Genomic DNA, 20,919 nt, shown 5'->3' with positions numbered 1-20,919 from the left:
TTAGGGTGGGCCCTAATCCAATATGATTAGCGTCCTCCTAAGAATCAGGACACAGAGACACAGGGGCTGTGCATGCACAGAGGTTCCACCAAGTGAGGAAGCAGCAAGAGGGAGGCCGATTGCAAGCCAAGCGGGGAGGCCTCAAAAGAAACCAGTCCTGTCAGCACATGGATTGTGAATCTCCAGCCTCCAGAACTGGGAGAAATTAAATTTATGTTGTTTAAGCCACCTCGTCTGTGATAGTTTATTGTGGCAGCCGTAGGAAGCTAATAGAGAGGGCAGAGGGGATGCCAAGCTTTTGTTCTTAGAATCACAGATAGACCCTAGTAAATTCCCCTCTTGTCATGTTAGCTGAGATAGAAGTATTCTAAAACACAAAAAGAGACCAAACAAAGTTTTCAATAATAACTACCAAGTGATCAGTACAATTAAGAGAGACGGCCAACTGAATGAGCATCTATTAAAGATCAATCAGTCATAGTTAATATCTGCAGTGAGGATTACAACTAAAGTGCCTATCAAAGGAAATGTTCAGAAGACACTTGTCAGCACCAGAAAAAAAAACCTTAGGAATCAACCAGTTCCACACACTTATTCTGTAGAAATAGAAACCAAGGTTCCAAAGACTAGTGTCCTGCCCCAGGTGACTTGGCTTGTGAATGACAAAATCAGGATTTTGACACAGGTCCCCTCAACCCTAGACAAACACGTGCACATTTTACCAATGACTCTCTCATGATTTTTTCAGTCCAGCAAAGAATTTTTCCAAATCTCCCTGCTGGTTCCTTTTCCCTTGGGTTATGGAGGGAAGATGCTACCTCTTTGAAGAGGAGACTATTATGGAGCATGAAGTCTAAGATTTGGAGTTTTAGTGGTGGTATTCAATGGCACCTGGCTGCTTCTCAGGCATATGAGCTCTTCTCACCCTCCAGTCTTGCACCTTCAACATCAGCAGCAGAGTCACTTTAGTACAAGGGAAGCAAAAAGCCTTCCAACTTGATTCTGAAAGCTGTTAGTACACAGATCATGGCCTTTTCTTAACATAAACATATTTGGTGAAAGCCTACCTGTATCTATACAGTGCCTTCACCCTCCGTTCCTGAAGGGAGAGGCATTTTCATATTTTCCCTATCACAGGCAGATGGGGGGTGGTGCAGGGGGGACTCAAGAAGAAAGAATGTTTAAACTTAGTCACTTCCTAGAAGAGTAGGGGAATTAACACTTTCAGGCTCTATGCTGGCCATCTTATACACAGTGATTCATTTAATGTCTTAATTAATTCAAGGTGAGCATTATTATTTCCATTTAACACATGAGGAAAATAAGACTTGGAGAGGTTAGCTAAATTGCTTAAGGCCACACAGAAATTGAACAATGGAGCTGGCATGTAGTTCTTGTTCTTGTCTCCCTATTAAACGTATATTCTGCCAGCTACACATATAAAACAAGAGTAGGGTCTGGTCTTATAGCCAAACCTCAGGAATTAATGAAATAGAATCACAAAATTTCTGAAATTCCACTGGAAAGAATCTTAGAAGCAAACCCATTCTGTCTTTCCAACATGCCAAGCTTGTATCTACCTCAGGGAATTAGCATTTGCTGCTCTTTCTTCTCTTTCTTCATAGAATACTCTTAACTCAAACCATTCTATGGCTGGGTCTCTCTCATCTTTCTAGCCTCCATTCAAAAGCCATGTCCTCAGAAAAGGTTTCCCAGGCCATCTTATCTAAGCAGACCCACCCCTGTCACTTGACCACGTTACCCACCTTCAATCACACCGCCTTGTTTCCTTCATTAACACTATCTGAGATTACTTTATTTGCCAATTTTTTTGTCTCCTCTCTCCATATTTTGCATCCCTCCTCAGTGTTTCAATAAAATTCCATGGGAACAAAAATGTTATTGTTCAACTGTATCCTCAATGCCTGTGAGGTGGTCAATTTATTCAGTAAATCTGTTCTAGTGGTTCTTTAATCAAGGATGCATGTTGATCTCTTCCTACTCATGTGTAGCTTGTAAAATCCCCCCAGATTATTCTGATTATTCTGTTGGACAATTAAGGCAGCTTTCACATCCTTGGAACCTTTAAACATGAGTCATGATTGTCCAGGCATGCCCTCTCCCCACCCCAACTTTCTTTCAAGCTCATTACATTTGAATCCTGCCTCCAAGCAGATCTAAATTCCTGCTCAGGGACACCTAAAGCCAACTCTGATCCTTTAGAACTTGATGTCAGCACAAGTTATCTCTATTCATAAGAATTTGATGTCTCTTGTCAACTTTGCCTATATCATTATACATCATTAAACATTTTAGAATAGGTATTGATAAGATCAAGTCCCTCAAATCCCACCTCCCTCTTAAGTAGTGAACATAAATACAAAAACAAGAAAAATATAGGCTGGGTGCAGTGGCTCATGCCTGTAATCCCATCACTTTGGGAGGCCAAGGTGGGCAGATCACATGATGACAGGAGTTCAAGACCAGCCTGGCTGATAAAGCAAAACACAGCTCTACTAAAAATACAAAAATTACCCAGGAGTGGTTGTGCACTTCTGCAATCCCAGCTATTCCAGAAGTTGAGGCACGAGAATTGCTTGAACCCTTGAACCTGGGAGATGGAGGTTGCAGTGAGCCAAGATGGCACCACTGCACTCCAGCCTCAGTGGCAGAGTGAGACTATGTCTCAAAAAAAAAAAAAAAAAGAAGAAAAGAAAAAAGAGAAAGAGAAAGATTAAGTTGGATATTAACCACAGGCTGTACTTTTATCAGTACAAACAAAATCCCAAAAGAAAGAAGGAAAACCAACATTCTGGTAGTTTTTTACATCATTATACCCCAATTTCTAATCAATAACTATATGATACACTTGGAATAAATCCATTTGCTATTACTTCAAGGGATAAAATAAGTCTGAGAACAAATATGGTCTAAGGGAAGTATGGTATGTTAAATAGCTAAAGACATCATGAGTATACAAAACTCACTTGGACCAAACATACAACCAAGCATTCCAAGGTCCAGGTGGCATCCAGCCATCTCTTGTTTGGTAAATTAGTTTAATTTGAATTACTTGAGCGCTGGATTTTGTGTTGATGCATTTTTCAGTGAATTGTGAGGGATGGAGAGAGTTTGGTCTACGATGGTTGAGTTGCAAAAATATTTGCTCTCTGATTTAGAATCCTAAAGTAACCTTGGCTACAAATTTCCGTATACTTGTTTCATATCCAAATTAAACCTGCCACATCTTCTATCCCCTGCATCACTGATTGAATCAAGTTACAGATGAACATTCTTTTTCTCTCCCCTTTAATTTATTCTGTCCATTTTTCAGGGTATACTGAACATTCCTGCAATTCACAATAGAGATGTCAAAATATCTGCAGAGAAACTGTGAGCTTTCATAAACCATCAAAGCATGTTCTTGATTCAGAAATCCCACAGGGCCTAGGTCTACAAAGTAGATTTGTTCTCCACGTATAAACCCTATTTATACATATTTAATTGTGATCTCATTCTCTATAAAAGAAAATGTTTCATTGGCTCTGACTTCCTTCTGACATTTCTATCCCATTTTATTAACATTCTTGGTTCCCTTTTGCAGTCTTTGCAGTCCAAACTAGAAAAGTACTTTGCTTGTACTTCAGGAGTGGGGGTGGGAATTAAACTGTTTTCCAGTTCTGAAACTACCCATTTTTAGGGCAGAAAATAAAAACTTCCAAGAAGGATGGTTGAATATATTGCCAAGCTCGCCTTTTGCTCTTGGGTTTAATATATATAACTGTACATAATGATTTAGAGCAGTGCTCATATAAAGCCATGCCAATGAAAGTATCCTTGCCAAATTTATCATAGGCTGCTGCAGGCTGAGACACTGGCACCATCTCAAAGAAACCCACATGTGCTAATACGAACTAGGAATTTTTGTAATTTTTATTGTGCCTTTTGGGGGAAAACATCCTTTCTGATAAAAAGATACTTCATCATTCCTCAATTTAAAAATTTTTTTGTAAATAAGAATTAAACTTTTTCTTCTTATCTGTGCAAGGAACCAACTTACTGGTCAAATATTTGAATTTAAAGGAAGCCAAGAATAGAACAATTTAACTTCTGAGCCAGGATCCCAAGACAGAAGTGACCCTTATAACATTATTGTTTCTGCTTATTTTAAAATATATTGCAACACTGTTTATAATTTATTAAATGCGTTTATAACTGCCGAGGGAGATTTGAGCTGAACTGTTGAAAACATTTATAAATAAAAATAAACTAAAAAACATAGTTTTTTTAATTGTAATGATCAACCCCCACTAACAGAAGATATATTTGTTTCTAAAGGTTTTATAAATTTTCAAGCCATTTTTAAGTCATTAAAATACACATAAGTTTGTTTTGTTATTTAGTCTTCTTTAAAATCTGAGTAAGAGTCCTCTATAGAGGAAAAGCATTAGTATCTATTAGTTAAGTGACACTTAAAAAAATCCATAATTTGTTACATTGAACTATTCACAACTAGTAAGAAAGATAATGGCTTCCACTTAATGAACACCTATGTTCGATGCTTTTCATTTTGGAAATGAATTCCAAAAAGTATAATTATCATCAGTGCACAAAACAGACAATACAATTGGAAATCAAAGACACTAGGTCATTAGCTCAAGTTATGGTAACTAACAAGAGCTAAAAGTTACCTCAGAGAAAAAATAATAATTTTTTCCCAATATGTGTCTGAAAAAGAACACATTGATGTAATCTTTAAAGTTTACTAAGAACTAGCCGTAATACTAAAAGAAAGATAGTTTAATCAGAAGTATATGAATCTAGATATAAAACTTTAAGAACAAATTTAAAAAGTAAAGAGTTATCTGTGAAGGAATTTAGGAAGGCTAAATAAAAGGATAAGTTAGGCCTAATTATACCCACTCTTCTTAGCGATATAGTAGGGCCATGACAGTTATTCTGGAGGCTCCCTTTGAATATGTGGACCCTAGAAGTTCTCGAAGGGCATTCAAAGGGGAAAGCCTTAGTCATGTGTCACACTCGGGAGGAACTCCTCCTCTGAGGAAACTCTTTAACAACTTTCAGCTAGAAGAGAAAGAGCGGCCCAACCACCTGAGCTTCGCTGGAGTCGGGGCGTGTTTTCCTCATGCCAGATGTAGATAAGGGGAAGGCATTATGCCATGTCTATCCTTCAAGCCTATGAGAAGTCTGTTATCTATCATCTAAGAGGGCAGAACTGAGCACAGACCCCTATGTGTATCTGATTCAAATTGCTCCCTAAAAATATTTCATTGTGGCAAAGACACCTGCCACCCCAGAGCAACCAAAGAGATGGAAATATTAGCTGTTCATACTCATCCAACTCAACTAGGGAATGAGATTCTCTGAATAGCACAGAATCGGACTTCCCCTGCGAGGAAGACACTGTAAAAACCACACAGTGGCAGAATAAAGAGACCCCAATCTACAGACCTCAACCTAAGAATAATTAATTAATCAATGGACATTTTGATTGGCTAAAACTGGATTCTTTTGACAAAAATGAGTAGCCCACCTGAGACTGTTAGGAATCGTGACTGGCTCATTGTGCAAGAGTCTTAAATATTCTAGATATCCAATTTATGTTCCAAGAGTATCAGTAACATGTGCTTTATCTCTCATCAGCCTGAATTGCTTTCTAAAATGATATAACAATTGTGAAAACTCAGAGGCAGGATGCATGTCAAAGAGTGAAAAGTCCCTCAAATGTGTCAATTCATTCTGCTGTAGGTTCTTTGACATGCTAGCCAAGGCCTGTATGATGTCTTCTGCTCTACATCCTTGCTGAGTTCAGCTCTGCTTCTTTATGTAACACTTAAATGATTCAGTGGCAAGTGTAGCCATCATCAGATTCTCTCAGCCTAAGTACCCCAAAGCACACTTCCCAATATCCCACTGCAACCTGTGCATGATGTAAGATTTATTTCTTAATCTAACACTCAGATCACCAGAATTTTTGGCATTGCAATATCAACATCCATTTGAAACCATGGCAAAGAACCAAAGCACCATTCCCACCTAACAGCCTCACAGTACAGGACTCTGTGATAATTGAAAAGCAAGAGCAACTTTTTTTTTCATTTTCCATCAACACAAAGCATAGCAATTTCCATCAACTGAGTAATGTGAATTTAAAGCCAGCAGTCTAAAAACATTCCCAAATCTGATTCCGTTTCACTGTAAAGATTTTAAGAAAGACCTCCACCTGGCCAACTTGGTGAAACCTCATCTCTACTAAAAATACAAAAATTAGCTGGGCATGGTGGCACGCACCGGTAGTCCCAGCTACTCAGGAGGCTGAGGCGGGAGAATCGCTTGAACCCAGGAGGCGGAGGTTGCAGTGAGCCAAGATCGTGCCACTGCACTCCAGATTGGTGACAAGTGAGACTCCGTCTCAAGAAAAAAAAAAAAAACACCTCCAAAAAGTCCCACAGTGTTGATCTACAAGACTAGGGTAAAGTAGCTTGCAGTTTCCCTCAAAAAAAGCAAAATGAAAAACAAAATCACACACAAAACCCTTTAACAGAAGTGTTTAATAGAAGTTTATTCACATTGCCACCAGAGAAACAAGCTGAAAGACCAATGTCATTCTCACAGCAGGCTACCCTGCTTCTTTAACACAACTAGAAAAAAGAAAGATGATCGTTTGTGTAGGCAGATATGATTCAAGAGGCCAAGTGGTAATGGACAGTCATTTCCTTAAACTGTACATGTGCGGACAAGCAGGCCAGGACATTTCCAGGTGAGAGGTCAAGACAGAAACTATCACTGCTTTGGTTCTGTTGTGTAGATCTGCTGTCACTGAAAGTCTTAAACTTTCAACTAGTCACCTGACAGCTTACAGCTACTTTGGTCTGCTTTGTTTGAGCTGGAGCTTGGAATTATGTTGCTTCCAGGCCCAGTTCCAGTGTTCTTGCTTTAGTGTTAATCATTCTTACAATGAATGAATCATTGAGCAGGAAATTATCTAAGAAATAGAAATTCAGATCCAGCTTCCAGCTCCGTGTTGCCAATTGCTTTTTATTAACTACTTTGCCAACTAATCAGAGAAACACACTTAGACAAGTGATACCATTTTTTTCACATATCAAATGGTCGTTTAAAAAATAGCCATAACCAGAGTTGACAATGATAAGGTCAGAGTAAAATATTAATGGATACATCTTTTCAGATTGAAATTTATATCCCTTTGATCTAATAATTCTATTATAGGAATTTATCCTTCTGAAACAATCAATGTTTGTTTGGTGCAGAGAATAATATGCAAATAAAGAGGATCCTCACGGGGCCATGTATAATACAGAAATGCCAGAAACCACCTCAATAACAGATAGATAAATTACCATACTCCATTCATTGAGCTACTTCCAGCCATTAATATTTAAGAAAATTAAGAATGACAATACTCTCATTATGGAACAAAAAATTAATGTTATTTAGCATACAGCAATGCATAAAGTTAAACAAAACAAAGTTTGGTTGTCAGCAAATTCATTAACAAGGCTTTTTAAAAAATAAACCTCTAATAGGATGTGAGTTCTTGAGCAGTTACAGATTTTAGGTCCACTTCAAAAACAAACCCAAGAACAAAGGAGTGTTGTTAGAAAAATATGTTGCAAATGGCCAGTGCTGCGCTCTTTCTTGGGTTCAGGTGGTTTTTAATAGCTGATTGTCTGCTACTGAGGCTTCAGCCACCAATTTCCACCAGGTCTCTGATTTAATCCATACCGGGATTTGCAATACTGAAAGAATGTGGGGGAGTGCACTGTTGTTAAACTGGGCCATAATCCCAGTGGATGATTCCCATTAGAAGCTGGCAACAATACCTGGCTCACAAAAAAATCAGGTTTTTTTTTTTCTAATTATGCTCCCAAATTAGCTCATATTCCATTGTTCATTACAAGGAATCATTTACAAAATTAGTAGAAATTACTGACTAAATTAGTTTCATACCTTAAGTCACACTCAAAATATCCTATAAGATTTTATTTAAACCCAAGTTGCTTTAATACAGAAAAATGTCAGTACTGTAATTAACCAAATTCTACTTTGTGAAACTTGTACATTCAAAAGATATGTATGAAAGCATATGAAAAACTCACATAAAAGAATCCAAGTGGTCCGGATATATATGGCATTTTCATTCCCAAGAGATATTTGACTTGTGAAGTCACCACATGGGTGGCAGCCCCAGTTGTCATTGCACTGATCACAGGCTCTGTGACCACAAATGTGGCACTGCCCAGTTGCAGCACAAACATGGCCACCTAAGAGGAGAAGGGAGAAGTGAGATGAACTTCAGATGAAACTCCCCAAAGTTCCCAGAGGGGTTAATATTTGACACATTCTCATTTTCATTTGATAGAATTATAGAGAACTGACGTGTAACAAGTTTCTTACGTTGTATATATACAATATCTTGGGTTTCCCTGAGCACATTGTTAGGTTCTAAGAGGTTTCAAAGGTTTCTTTTTTTTTAATTTAACTTAACTTTATTTTTTTATTTTTATTTTTATTTTATATATATATTTTTATTACACTTAAAGTTCTAGAAAACATTATTAGGTACAACGTGAGTATCTCAACTAAAATTAACACAATATTTTTTCTAAATTTAGACTTTTCTCTTTTCCTAATCCTACATGTTTCAAAAAAGGGAAATACACTCAAATCAGTTTAATATATGGGTCTACATGGAAGAAAAATTGAATTTGCATTGCTATATCTGTAATTTAAAATTTTAAAAAGGAAAAGACATGATTCACTACTTTATACCCAGTAGGTATAAAACCTCAAAACCATTGAAGAAAGAAAGCCATTCCTCAAGATTCTCCCAGGTTCTGAGAAATGGGAACATACTCTTTGACCAGATACTCGGTCAAGTAGTAACCCATTTATGCCAGAGGTTGTAAATTTATTTTGTGAAAAATCAGACCTTGGCGATGACCTTCAGCAGTAGGATATAAATAATTCCCACAAGCTTAGCATTCCAATAGTGGAACACTAGGCATAATTATTAAGGGCTAATATTTAATAAGAATACATTAGGACTTATTTGTATATGTGGCACTGCAAAAGACAGATAGAGTAAAGACATATGTCTTGAGAAGCCCATAAATCAGTATAAAAATCATTGTCCTTCAACATTCCTTACTTTTCATAGCATCATCCTCCATCTCAAAACCATTTCATGACCAGGCAGAATCATCACCTCTACATAGAAGCTGTGCATTGAACTCCGCTGGGCAAAAGGTGACAGGAATGACAGGAAGCAACAAAACTCTTCTCTTTTTTCCTTTTTCTTTTTTTTCTTTTTTTTTAGATAAGGTGTCACTCTGTCACCCAGGCTGGAGTACAGTGGCATGACCATGTCTCACTGCAACCTCCACCCCCCAGGCTCAAGTGATCCTCCCATTTTAGCCTCCTGAATAGCTGTGACTACAGACAAATGCCTGGCTTTTTTTTTTTTTTTTTTTTTTTAGAGACAGGGTCTCACTGTGTTGCCCAAGCTAGTTTCAAAATCTTGGGCTCAAACAATCCTCCTGCTCTGGCTTCCCAAAGTGCTGGGATTACAGGTGTGAGCCACCACACCTGGCCTCTTCTAACTCCTGATACCTCAATGACTAGTGTTCTTCCTTTGCAAGAGAGCTTTCAGAAGATGGCCCACACTTTGGCATAATGCAACTGTGTAAACTCAGTCACAGAAACTGCAAAAAGTAAAATTTACTATTTTGAAAGTAATGCTAAATTACATTCAAAAGTATAAGCACTAGAAAATGGAAACAAAAGAGGTCATGCTGATATGACTTCTTAATGTGTTAATTACAATAATGTAGGCCAAGTCTTAAAATTCTTGTTGGCAAGCCAAGCACAGTGGCTCATTTCTGTAATCCCAGCACTTTGGGAGGTCTAGGCAGGAGGATCACTTGAGGCCAGGAATTTGAGAGAAGCCTAGGCAACATGTGAAACCATGTCTCCTAAAAAAAAAAAAATTAGTATTGAGTGTGGCAGCGAGTTCCTATAGTCCCAGTTACTCAGGAGGCTGAGGTGGAAAGATGGCCTGAACCCAGGAAGTAGAAGTTGCAGTAAGTTGTGGTCATGCTACTGCATGCCAGCCTGGGCAACAGAGTGAGACCCTGTCTCAAAAAAATAAATAAATAAAAAATTCTTGTTGGCAAATGAGATTAACTCTTAAAGAAATCAGAGGGAAGGATAACAACGAGATCTCCTTTATCAAGAGGTCACAGTGATGAAAATGAGAAATATAAAGTGATATCTGGTACCACTAGAGCAAAATTTGCAAAATATATTATTTCTTTATTCTGATCATAATACAATAACCCCTTGGCCAAAAGCAATAATGCTCTGAGCCTGAATTACAGTGGATTTTCATGGGCTCAAATCTGAAAATTTGAACCTATATTCTGACCCAGGTTCTACCACATCCTAGGTTTGTGATGATAGAAAACCTACTGAAATTCTCCAAGCCTCATTATCATCTATAAATTATTAAAGTGATATTTGCCTTATTTTGTAGAGTTGTGTAAGGTGAGTGTGAAATAATACATGCAAGGGCTTCGAAACCTGTAAAATGCTTAACCTATGATGTAGCAGGAACAACAGGGGGTGTCATACATATTTACCTAATATGGAAAAACAGTCACCAGTTTCGAAAATGTAGAAAGGGCCACACTACATTTTCTAACTCTGTAAAACTTAAAAGAATGTAATGAAGAAGGAAATGTATTTAAATTGTTTGCAGTTTAGCAGCCACTTTTTATTCAATACATAATAAAGAAAAGAATATGGGGTGCCAATGTGGAAATCAGGCAATCTGTTACAGCCAACTCAGGATGCCAAAGCAGCAGCTTCTGCTACTAACATTTTTTAGTGACTATATTTGTCAAAGAGAGATGTTCTGAGAGAAATACCCAAGCAATCAATTGTGTTGGCACAAGTGGAACATGGTGATTTTTTTTGGGGGGGCAGCTCTTGATTTGTGGTCAGTTGGTTTTCATTCTGAAAACACAATCAGCTATGAAAAACATTGAACCAATTATTCCCATGTATTTCTCTACTAGTAAGTTAGTTCCAACTTATGACATTAACTCTTACAGGCCATGAGGATGAAATTAGCATATTACTGAGGTACGATGAAAACCAGAGTTGAATTTTCATTTCGGCTAAATGTAGAATACAAGTAATCCAAATCTTTGAAGTGGCAAAACCAGTATGCATACATGAAATTTATGCATACTTGGAATGTTGGAAAGTTTGCATCAGTATGCCAAGTAATCTTGAGGCCTTGTATAGACCATCATCATTTTACCTTCTGTTTTCCACTTGTTTCCTAAATTCCAGTGCCTGCTGAGAGGGTTAAATGATTTGCCCTGCCTGGGAAAGAAAGGTTACCTAACCTTAAGTGGTCACCTACCATACCACTTCAAGCTAAACCACCATCTTCTAGTAGCAGCTTCTTTGTCATTTCCACAATTTAAAAGTTACAAACAAAAGAGTCCAGAAGAAGTTCAAGACATAAAAAGAATTCAACCATTTCAAGTATTAAAAAACATGGGAACCTACCTTGCAACACAAATGAGAAAAGATAAATTATCCTCTTTTAAAATATCTAAAGACTCAAAATATTATTGTAACATTCTACTTGTATACATTATTATACTTTTTTAAAAAATCCTCCTACCAAAAGATAAATCTTTAACATGGAGAGTTCTCGACTCTGAAAGGTCAAGTTCCTTAAAGACCTAATTTCTGATACAAACCACTGGGCATATGAAGGATGATTAAAAACATATGAGGTTTAACCAAGGAGAAATTTCTGTCTTCTGAATGACAAACTTCTTCAAAACCCAACACAATGGCAGACGTGTTAAGAGGGAAGAGGAAGAAGAGAAGTAGGAAAGGAAAGGGAACTAGTGGAGGATGGGGAGGGGAGATTTAAGAACCCCCTCTTTTCCCACCACTCAAATTTTAGTAGCTAATTCACACTGACATTAGGAATCTGGCATACAGATGCTGGTGTACACAGCTCAAAGGTAGTACACAAACAACACAGGCTTTGCAAGAGGGGCCCACAGATTGAACCATGTTTATCTTCAAACTGAAGTATGTGAAATGGGGCTCTCCTAGAATATTGTGCTTGGAGACCCAGTATTTAAATTTGATATCAATGTCAAGGATTTTTAAAGCTAATTACTTAATAAACAGCCACATCATCTCCTTTTACCAATAATATGGATGATAATATTTCTAATCTAGAAGGCCAACTCCCAAAATCCTGTCCATGCAGTATTTCATGAGGAAATCAATTTCATACAATATAGTTCAGCTGTTTGTAGTAATGCTGATGTTCTGGGCTAATACTGAAATCCTCTGACATACATGATCAAGATTCACTAGCATGATATTATTTGATAATGCTTCTATAAACACCATGTGTTCCACATTAATTGAATGTATCTAGATTTCAGGCCATTTTTTTTTGCAAGTAGCCTTCAAATATTTTAAAATAACAAATAGTACATAGGAAACAATTATATTAGCCAAGTGGATAGAATATAGAACGTATTTTAGGTTATGTTGGTTAGTCTGCTATCTGGCTTTTACATTATACCAAATCACTTATTGGTCCATTCAATTAATATTTATTGAATATCTACTAAGAGTTAGGCACAACACTGTTGCAGATTACGCAGCTAAAGATACAGTTCACACCCTAAAAGATTGTGTAAAGAGATGTGAAATGATGATGTTGGGAAAGAGGACTGTTAACCAGGACCATGAAGAAGAATGATATAGGTGACTGGATGGTAAAGTCTGAAAAGCTGTTTGGGTGGGGCCTGAAATGTTAAAGAGCCCTGTGTTGTATGCTGAGTAATATATTCAGATTTGGGGGAAAGAGTGAAACTGCTAATAACATTAGGAAAACAATTTAGTGCTGTTCAGAGATATGGGAGAAAAAAACCTCTATGTGACCAGAGGTCTTGAGAAGAACAAAGCAGAAGGATTCAGATTTCCTGATTTCAAAACTTATTAAAAAGCTATAGTAATCAAAGCAGCGTGGTACTGGCATAAAAAGATATATAGACCAATAGATAAAATAGCCCAGAAATAAACCCATGCATACATGGTCACATGATTTTTGACAAGTGTACAAGACCATTCAATGAAGGAAAGACAGTCTTTTCAATGAATGGTGCAGGGAAAATTGTATATCCACATGCAAATGAACGAAGTTGGACCCTTACCTAACACCATATACAAAAGTTAATCAAAATGGTTCAAAGATCTAAATATGAGACCTGAAACTATAAAACTCTTAGAAGAAAATCTGGAGCAAAAGCATCATAACATCGGATTAGGCAGCGCTATTTTTAATATGACACGAAAAGCATGGGCACCAAAAACTAAACAAATTTGGGCTTCATGAAAACTTTAAAAATCTGTGCATCTAAAGACACTATCAACAGAATAAAAAAGAAACCCACAAAATGGGAGAAAACATTTGCAAATCATATATCTGATAAGTGTTAATATCCAGAATAGAGAACTCCTAAAACTCAACAAAAACAAATATCTGATTCAACAACGGGAAAAGGATGTGTATAGACATCTCTCCAAAGAAGGTATACAAATGTCCAATAAGCACATGAAAAGATGTTCAACATCACTTATCATTAAGAAAATGCAAATCAAAACTACAATGAGAGAGCACCTCACATCCGTTAGGATGACTACTATCACACACACACACACAGACACACATACATACACACACACACACACACAGAAAGCAAGTTTTGGCAAGCATATGTAGGAATTGCAACCCTGTGCTCTGTTGCTGGGAATGTAAAATGGTATAGCCACTACAAAAAGCAGTATGATGTTTCCTCAAAATATTAAAAATAGAATTACCATATGGCCCAACAATTCCATTTTGGGGTATACATGCAAATAAACATTGAAAGCAAGATCTCAAAGACATATGTTTACACTGATATTTATAGCAGCATTATTCAGAGTAGCCACAATGGATACCCAAGTGTCCATCAATGGATGAACGGATAAACAAAATGTAGTATATAAATACAATAAAATATTATTGAACCTTATAAAGGAAGGAAATTCCAAAAATGTAACAACATGAATGAACCTTGAGGACATTATGCTAAATGAAATAAGCCAGTCTCAAAATGGCAAATACTGTATGATTCCACTGACATGAAATACTTAGAGTAATCAAAATCACAGAGACATAAAGTAGAATGATGGTTTCCAAGGGCTACAGGAAGTGAGGAACGGGAGTTATTATCTAATGAGTACAGAGTTTCAGTTTTACAAGTTGAAAAAAGTTATGGAGACATATGTGTGAAAGAAAAATAAAAACTTGGGACCTCAATACAATAAGCCAAAAGGAAAAGAAATAAGCTGAAAACTGAGTCATGCAAGAAACTGCCTTGCCTTTGGTTACTAAGTAGCCACAGATAAAGGTAGCCACTCTATGTTTACATTATCTTATGTAAAGTGCTGATATACTGAGGGCAAGAGGAATACATAGTTAATAATTCCCCTACCTGCTCCTATTCCCTTGCTACATGTGGATTACCACATCCTCCCTCTTCCTCCTCCAGCCTGCTTTTCCCCTTTAAATATTGAAGCCCACAGAATCCTTTGGAGAAACGCACAGACCATAGACTATTTTTTTGTGATGCTATGTTCGTTTCCGCTTGGCATGTCCTTAACCTTGGCAAAATAAACTTCTAAATTGATTGAGAACTGTCTTAGATACTACTTGGTTTACAAATGGTGGAGGTGGTTGGTGGTTACACAACATTGCAAATGTATTTAATACTGCTGAATTACATACTTAAAAATGGCTAAGATGGCAAATTGTGTGCTTGTTTATTTTTCCACATTATACATATGTGTGTGTGTATATATATATATATAAATATATATATAACTAATCATTTAGGAGGTCAGGAGTTCTCAGAATGGAATGCAGAATATGATAAAGAATCTAATTGGCAATGATTGTGCTTTTTACTGTCTCTATAGACTTTATAAGTTCTGCCTTTTACAGAAGGTTATTTAAATGGAATCATATAATATGTAGTCTTTTCAGACGGGCTAAATGGATGCAACAACCTCACTGAAGTGGGTGGCAAAAGAATGTGCTAACATAAATAATTTTGAAAATGACTAGAGTCTGGAAGACTAAAGGCAAAAAGAAACACTAGACTCTAACTGCTGAGGTTGTTTCCCATGGGGATGGGGTTAATAATTCTGAAACCACTGTTGCAGCAAATCCATGCGGGTATAGCTCTGCAGCAACCTCAACTCTTGCCTCCTCAGAAGAAAGAATTCAGCTGAGGGGCATAAGGCAGAAGGAGAGACTGAGACAAGTTTTAGAGCAGGATTGAAAGTTTATTAGAAAGCTTTAGAGCAGGAATGGAAAAAAAAAAGTAAAGTACACTTAGAAGGGGCCAAGCAGGCAACTTGAGAGACCAAGTGCACTGTTTGACCCTTTGACTTGGGGTTTCATATGTCGGCATGCTTCTGGGGTCTTGTGTTCCCTCTCCCATGATTCTTCCCTTGGAGTGGGCTGTCTGCATGCACGCTGGCCTGCTAGCACTTGGGAGGGGAGCATGTGCAGTGTGTTTACTGGAGTCATATGCATGCTCACTTGAGGCGTTCTTCCCTTCCCAGTTGAATTTCCCTGGAAGGTCATATACCAGTAAAACTCTGCCATTTTGCCCCTTAATACGTGTTCTTGAGCCCACTCGCTCAACTCTTGAGATCTTATTGGGAAGCTGTCCTCACCCCCTTATTTCGTTTTAACATTCTTCTAAATCTAGTAACCTGATTTGTCTCCTCTTGCTTTCAGGCCATCAAGCTCCAGATCCTCAGTGAGGGATACCATCCTGCCAAGTCACCCTTCTGCAGGGGACCAATAAACTGCCCATCAGTGGGACACAACAGAGGAAAAGTCCTGTCCCTGTCCCCCTTGGACTTGGCAGGATACCACTTTTACCAACCAATGGAGCCAACCCTGTCTTGACAGCTAGCAAAAGGCCACGACCCACAGAACCACCGGACTTTTCTCCATTTTCTCCAAAAAAATTGGAGTCTTTGACGTTTGTTGGGGGAAATGTTATAGTAGGTAGCTAGTCAGACATGAGCAGGGCAGTAGAGGGCCATCCTCCACCCCAACCTAGAATGTCAGGTGACCATCAAGTGATGGTCAGGCAGTTGTTAAACTGTTTCTCTAAAATAATAATTGGTCCTAGCCAGAACCAGGGAAAGGAAGTCTCCCAATAGATAGAAGCACCTGACCCTGGTGATCAGCAGCTTCTCGGTAATATCTTAAGAGTTGGGCAAGTGGGCCCAACCATGCATATTAAGAGGCAAAATGGAAAGTTTAACTGGCTTATGACCTCCCAGGGACATTCAAGTGGGTAGGGAAAAACACCTCGAGTGAGCATGCATATGACTCCAGTAAACACACTGCACATGCTCCCCTCCTAACCAAGTGCTAGCAGGCCACCGTGCATGCAGACAGCCCACCTCAAGGGAAAAATCAGGGGAGAGGGAACGCAAGACCCCAGAAGCATGCCAACATATAAGACCCCAAGTCAAAAGGTCAAATAGTGCACTTGGTCTCTCAACTGGCCCGCTTGACCCCCTCCCAAGTGTACTTAATTTTCTTTTTGTTCGTGCTCTAAAACTTGCCTTGGTCTCTCCTTCTGCCTTATGCACCTCAGTTGAATTCCTTCTTCTGAGAAGGCAAGAATTGAGGTTGCTGCAGACCTGTACCCACACAGATCCACCGCTGGCAAATATACTGGAATTGCAATATATATTATATTGCAATATATGATTATATATTATATATACTGGAATTGCTAACTTAAACAAATGGATGGTGAGTGGTAGGAGCCAGGTTCTCACTGCCAGAGGGGGAGGTTTCAGACAAACAGGCCAGAAAGCTAGAATGATCATTGTGGTAATGCATTAGGGTTGAAGACCCAAGTATATGCTCATGTTTAACTTAATATAGGCATAGATGGATATATAAATACATATAGATATCATTACATACATATAAATTATACATAATATAATTAATATACATAATGTATATTTTATTGTGATCTGAAAAGTTGGGTGAGTGGGCTCAAGCATGTGTATTAAGAGGCAAAATTCTGGAATTCTGCACAGATTTGCCTTATAAGATTTGCTGTATAATTAAACATAATTATATTATGTTTAACATACCTAAAAATATTCCCTTGCTCTGTCAGATAAAAAGCCTTAGAAGCAACAACACCCCAGTAGCAATAAGCATACCTACCATCTAAATCCTAAAGTCTAACAACTTTCTCTAATAAAACAAATCAGAGATCCTTAGAGAAATGGCTGATTCTAGGACTGAGCAGGGCATATATAATATGAACCTGGATTATCTTGTAGTGCCAGAAAGGAAGGAAGTGTTAAACAAGTAAATAAACAAATAAGCATGTCAAACACAGACACAGAGCCAACTGAAAGAGCTCCCGATGTCCAAAGCCAGGACAATTTGAAGAGCAAAATAAACAAAGTAGTATTGGATTATAACCAAAGAATAGAACAAATATCTTAGAGTCCAGACTAATATAAATGATTGACCAAATAAATAAATAGGGAAGAATAGGCAAATATGTTCAGAATTCCAGTAATTTATGCAGACAATATCCACTCATTAACTCCCCACTTGACATAACCTCCACTCCTTAAGTGTGGGCTATTCATAATGACTTATTTCCACAGAATACAGTATGGAAAGGGAGAAAACAGAGTAACTGACAAGTACCACCTCAGCCAGGTGATCAAGTTAACATCAACAATGATAAGTGTTGTTATAGTTTATGATGTGGTGAGGCTGTCACTGGTTTAATGAGTATAGAGTTTCAGTTTTACAAGATGAAAAGAGTTGTATAGATGGATGATGGTGATGGCTGCTCAGCATTATGAATGTATTCAATGCTACTGAACTACACACTTAAAAATGGTTAAGATGGTAAATTTTATGTTATGTGTGTTTTATCACAATTATATGCAGACACACACACACACACACACACACACACCTCTTCCTCCTAAAAACATATAACGCCAATCTAATCATGGTAAAAACATCAAACATATCCCGATTGAGGGGCATTCTTCAAACTACCTGACCAGTACTCCTCAAAAGTGTCAAGATCATTAAAAATTTAAAAAGTCTCGGCAATGTTCAGTAATAAGGAAACTGAAGACAGGACAACTAAATGTAATGTGGTATCCTGGATGGGATCCTGGAACACAAAAAAAGGACATTAGGTAATAATTAACAGCCAGGCATGGTGGCTCATGCTTATAATCCCAGTGCTTTAGAAGGCCAAGATGAAAGGATGGCTTGAGGCCAGGAGTTTGAGAACAGCCTAGGCAACATAGTGAGACCCCATTTCTACAAAAAAAAAAATTAAAAATTGGCCTAGCACTTTAAAAATTAGCGTGGCAGGTACCTATAGTCTTAGCTGCTCACGAGGCTGAGGTGAAAGGATAACTTGAGCCCTGGAGTTCCAGGTTACTGTGAGTTATGATTGCATCACTATACTCCAGCCTGAGCAACAGAGTGAGACTCTGTCTCAAAAAAAAAAATAAGGAAATCTGGATACAACATATAGACTTTAGTTAATAACAAAATATCAATCTGGTTCATTAATTGTGACAAATATACCATCCTAATGTAAGATGTTAGTAACAGGGGAAACTGTGTGGTGTACATGTCAACTCTGGGTACTATTTTTGTGCTTTTCTGCAAATCTAAAATCATCCTAAAGTGAAAGTTATTAAAAACCCAAAAAAGAAAAGAAAATCCCCTCCACCTGTTCCACAGAATCTTCAGGTAAGTCTAAATTTCTCGCCAAAGTGTGTGCTATTCATGAAGAGTTCCCGAATCCTGCATACATCAGCACAGGGAAAAAGAAGGACTCTAAGAAAAGCACCAAACAGCTGGGTTTTAGAAGTATGGCATGTGTGCAAATAACCACACCAAGACAGAGATATAAACCACACATATAAAAGAGAGAAATAGAACATGTGTCACTGGATTTCAGAGGGAGAAGGGAGTATTGCTGGATAGGGTTAAAATTGTTAACTTGACACTGAAGGAGGAAAACCATTAGAAAGCATTCAAAAAAGAGGGAAGAGTATGAGGATCAAACAGGACAGCATGGGATATATTCAGAGCAAGTCTGGAAGTAACAAAACTAGCCACAAGTGAGTAACAGAAAATAAAGCAAGACATTTTGAAGTCAGAATATAGTCCACAGTAAAAGTAGTGAAAAGGGAGTTTTGCAGAAGTGAATGACATCACTTTTCCATACATTCATTAAACATCTGATCTTGCCAAGAACTATGCTGCACACTGGCTCAAACATGAGAGCTGTGCTTTGGTAGGATTGATCTCATGATAGAATGGCCATTTAAAGTGTTGGTATAACAGGAATAGTAAAGGAAAAAGGAAAAAGTCACCTAAACTAGACAGAGCAAGAATGGAGAGCAGAGAGATGAGCCAAGTACACATTACTCCACAGACAAACTAATCATATGTTCAGGAAATGTCTATCTGAATTTTGTGTAATATATCAGAAATTCACTGGAATTTAGAATCATCTGTATTTGGAATTACATGGTTGAAGGGGGCACCATAATCTTTTCAGTTCTCAGACACTTCAAGAAAAAACTAGCCTCTGATGCTAGATATTATGAAAGTCAGAACTGCTAGGGATGGACAATTTGACTCCTCTGATTTCATATTTGTCTAAGAAATATGAGCTCAATAAAACAATAGTCATAAATTCGGATGATTGGAAGCATGATATTATTAAAAGACACAAGTATAAGGAGTTGTAGAGTAGTTGTGTTTTTGTTTTTCATCAGGTGTGGGAGTATTCATAAGAAAAGGTGGGAGATTTTATTGATTAGGTCTCCACACTTAAGCTAGATGGATCTAACAAAATAACCATGAGCAAATTAGAGAAGTATAAGTTTATTACTATTTGTTTATCAAGAACCGTTTTACAATTTAAACAGATACAGACACATTCCCTATCTTCTGGTGAAGGATGAAAAAAAGACTCAATTTAATTTTGGTTATTTAACATAGTGATGCCACTAACATTTAACTGACCTTTTTCCTCTTCAATTTAATCAACTCACATTTATTAAGTACCAGCTGTTGGAATTATAGAGACAAATAGTCTCCGTTCTATAGAGACTCACAGTCTAGAAAAGGAGGCAAATGTGTAAAAAATATTTCCTGGTAGATTGAGAAGCCCTATGAGGTAGGACATGAGCAATGTCTTACAGGAACACTAAGAGGAATCACATACAAGCATGTCCAGAGATCCAGGGAAGGCTTCTCTGAGATGATCATATTTGAGCTGAACCTTGAAAGACACAGAGGAGCCATACAAGAGGCATGAGAAGGGGCCTGGCATGCCTAGAGAATGACAGGCACACTGTTGTGGAGCCAAGAACATTGTCCTGCCACATGACACATGCCCGGTACACAGACTGCCACTATTATTAATGAGGTAAAATATGGGAAAGAGCTAGAACAATGCCTGGCCCTAGCAGTAGATGGATTAAGTTTCCTTGCTTCCTTTGTCAACACTAGTTTAGAAAGCTGCATAGCAGCAGTTAAGAAAGTGGATACTGGAGTCCGACTCCTACTGCGGGCGCGGTGGCTCATGCTTGTAATCCCAGCACTTTGGGAGGCCGAGGCGGGCGGATCACGAGGTCAGGAGATCGAGACCACGGTGAAACCCCGTCTCT

At 37.9% G+C, this 20,919-nt stretch overlaps 1 protein-coding gene across 1 annotated transcript in view; it reads right to left on the bottom strand.

Annotated features, from left to right (window-relative positions):
- The window catches only part of SLC26A7 (solute carrier family 26 member 7), a 142,938-nt gene that overhangs the window by 66,671 nt on the left and 55,348 nt on the right, over positions 1–20,919 (bottom strand). Inside the window, exon 5 of the mRNA XM_032760025.2 lies at positions 8,142–8,306. Coding sequence (XP_032615916.1) covers positions 8,142–8,306 — 165 coding nt within the window. The remainder of the gene's footprint in view (positions 1–8,141; positions 8,307–20,919) is intronic.

Source organism: Hylobates moloch, unplaced genomic scaffold, assembly GCF_009828535.3.
Source record: "Hylobates moloch isolate HMO894 unplaced genomic scaffold, HMol_V3 SCAFFOLD_9, whole genome shotgun sequence".
Taxonomy (NCBI): Eukaryota; Metazoa; Chordata; class Mammalia; order Primates; family Hylobatidae; genus Hylobates; species Hylobates moloch.
This window is presented reverse-complemented; position numbering and strand designations above follow the sequence as displayed.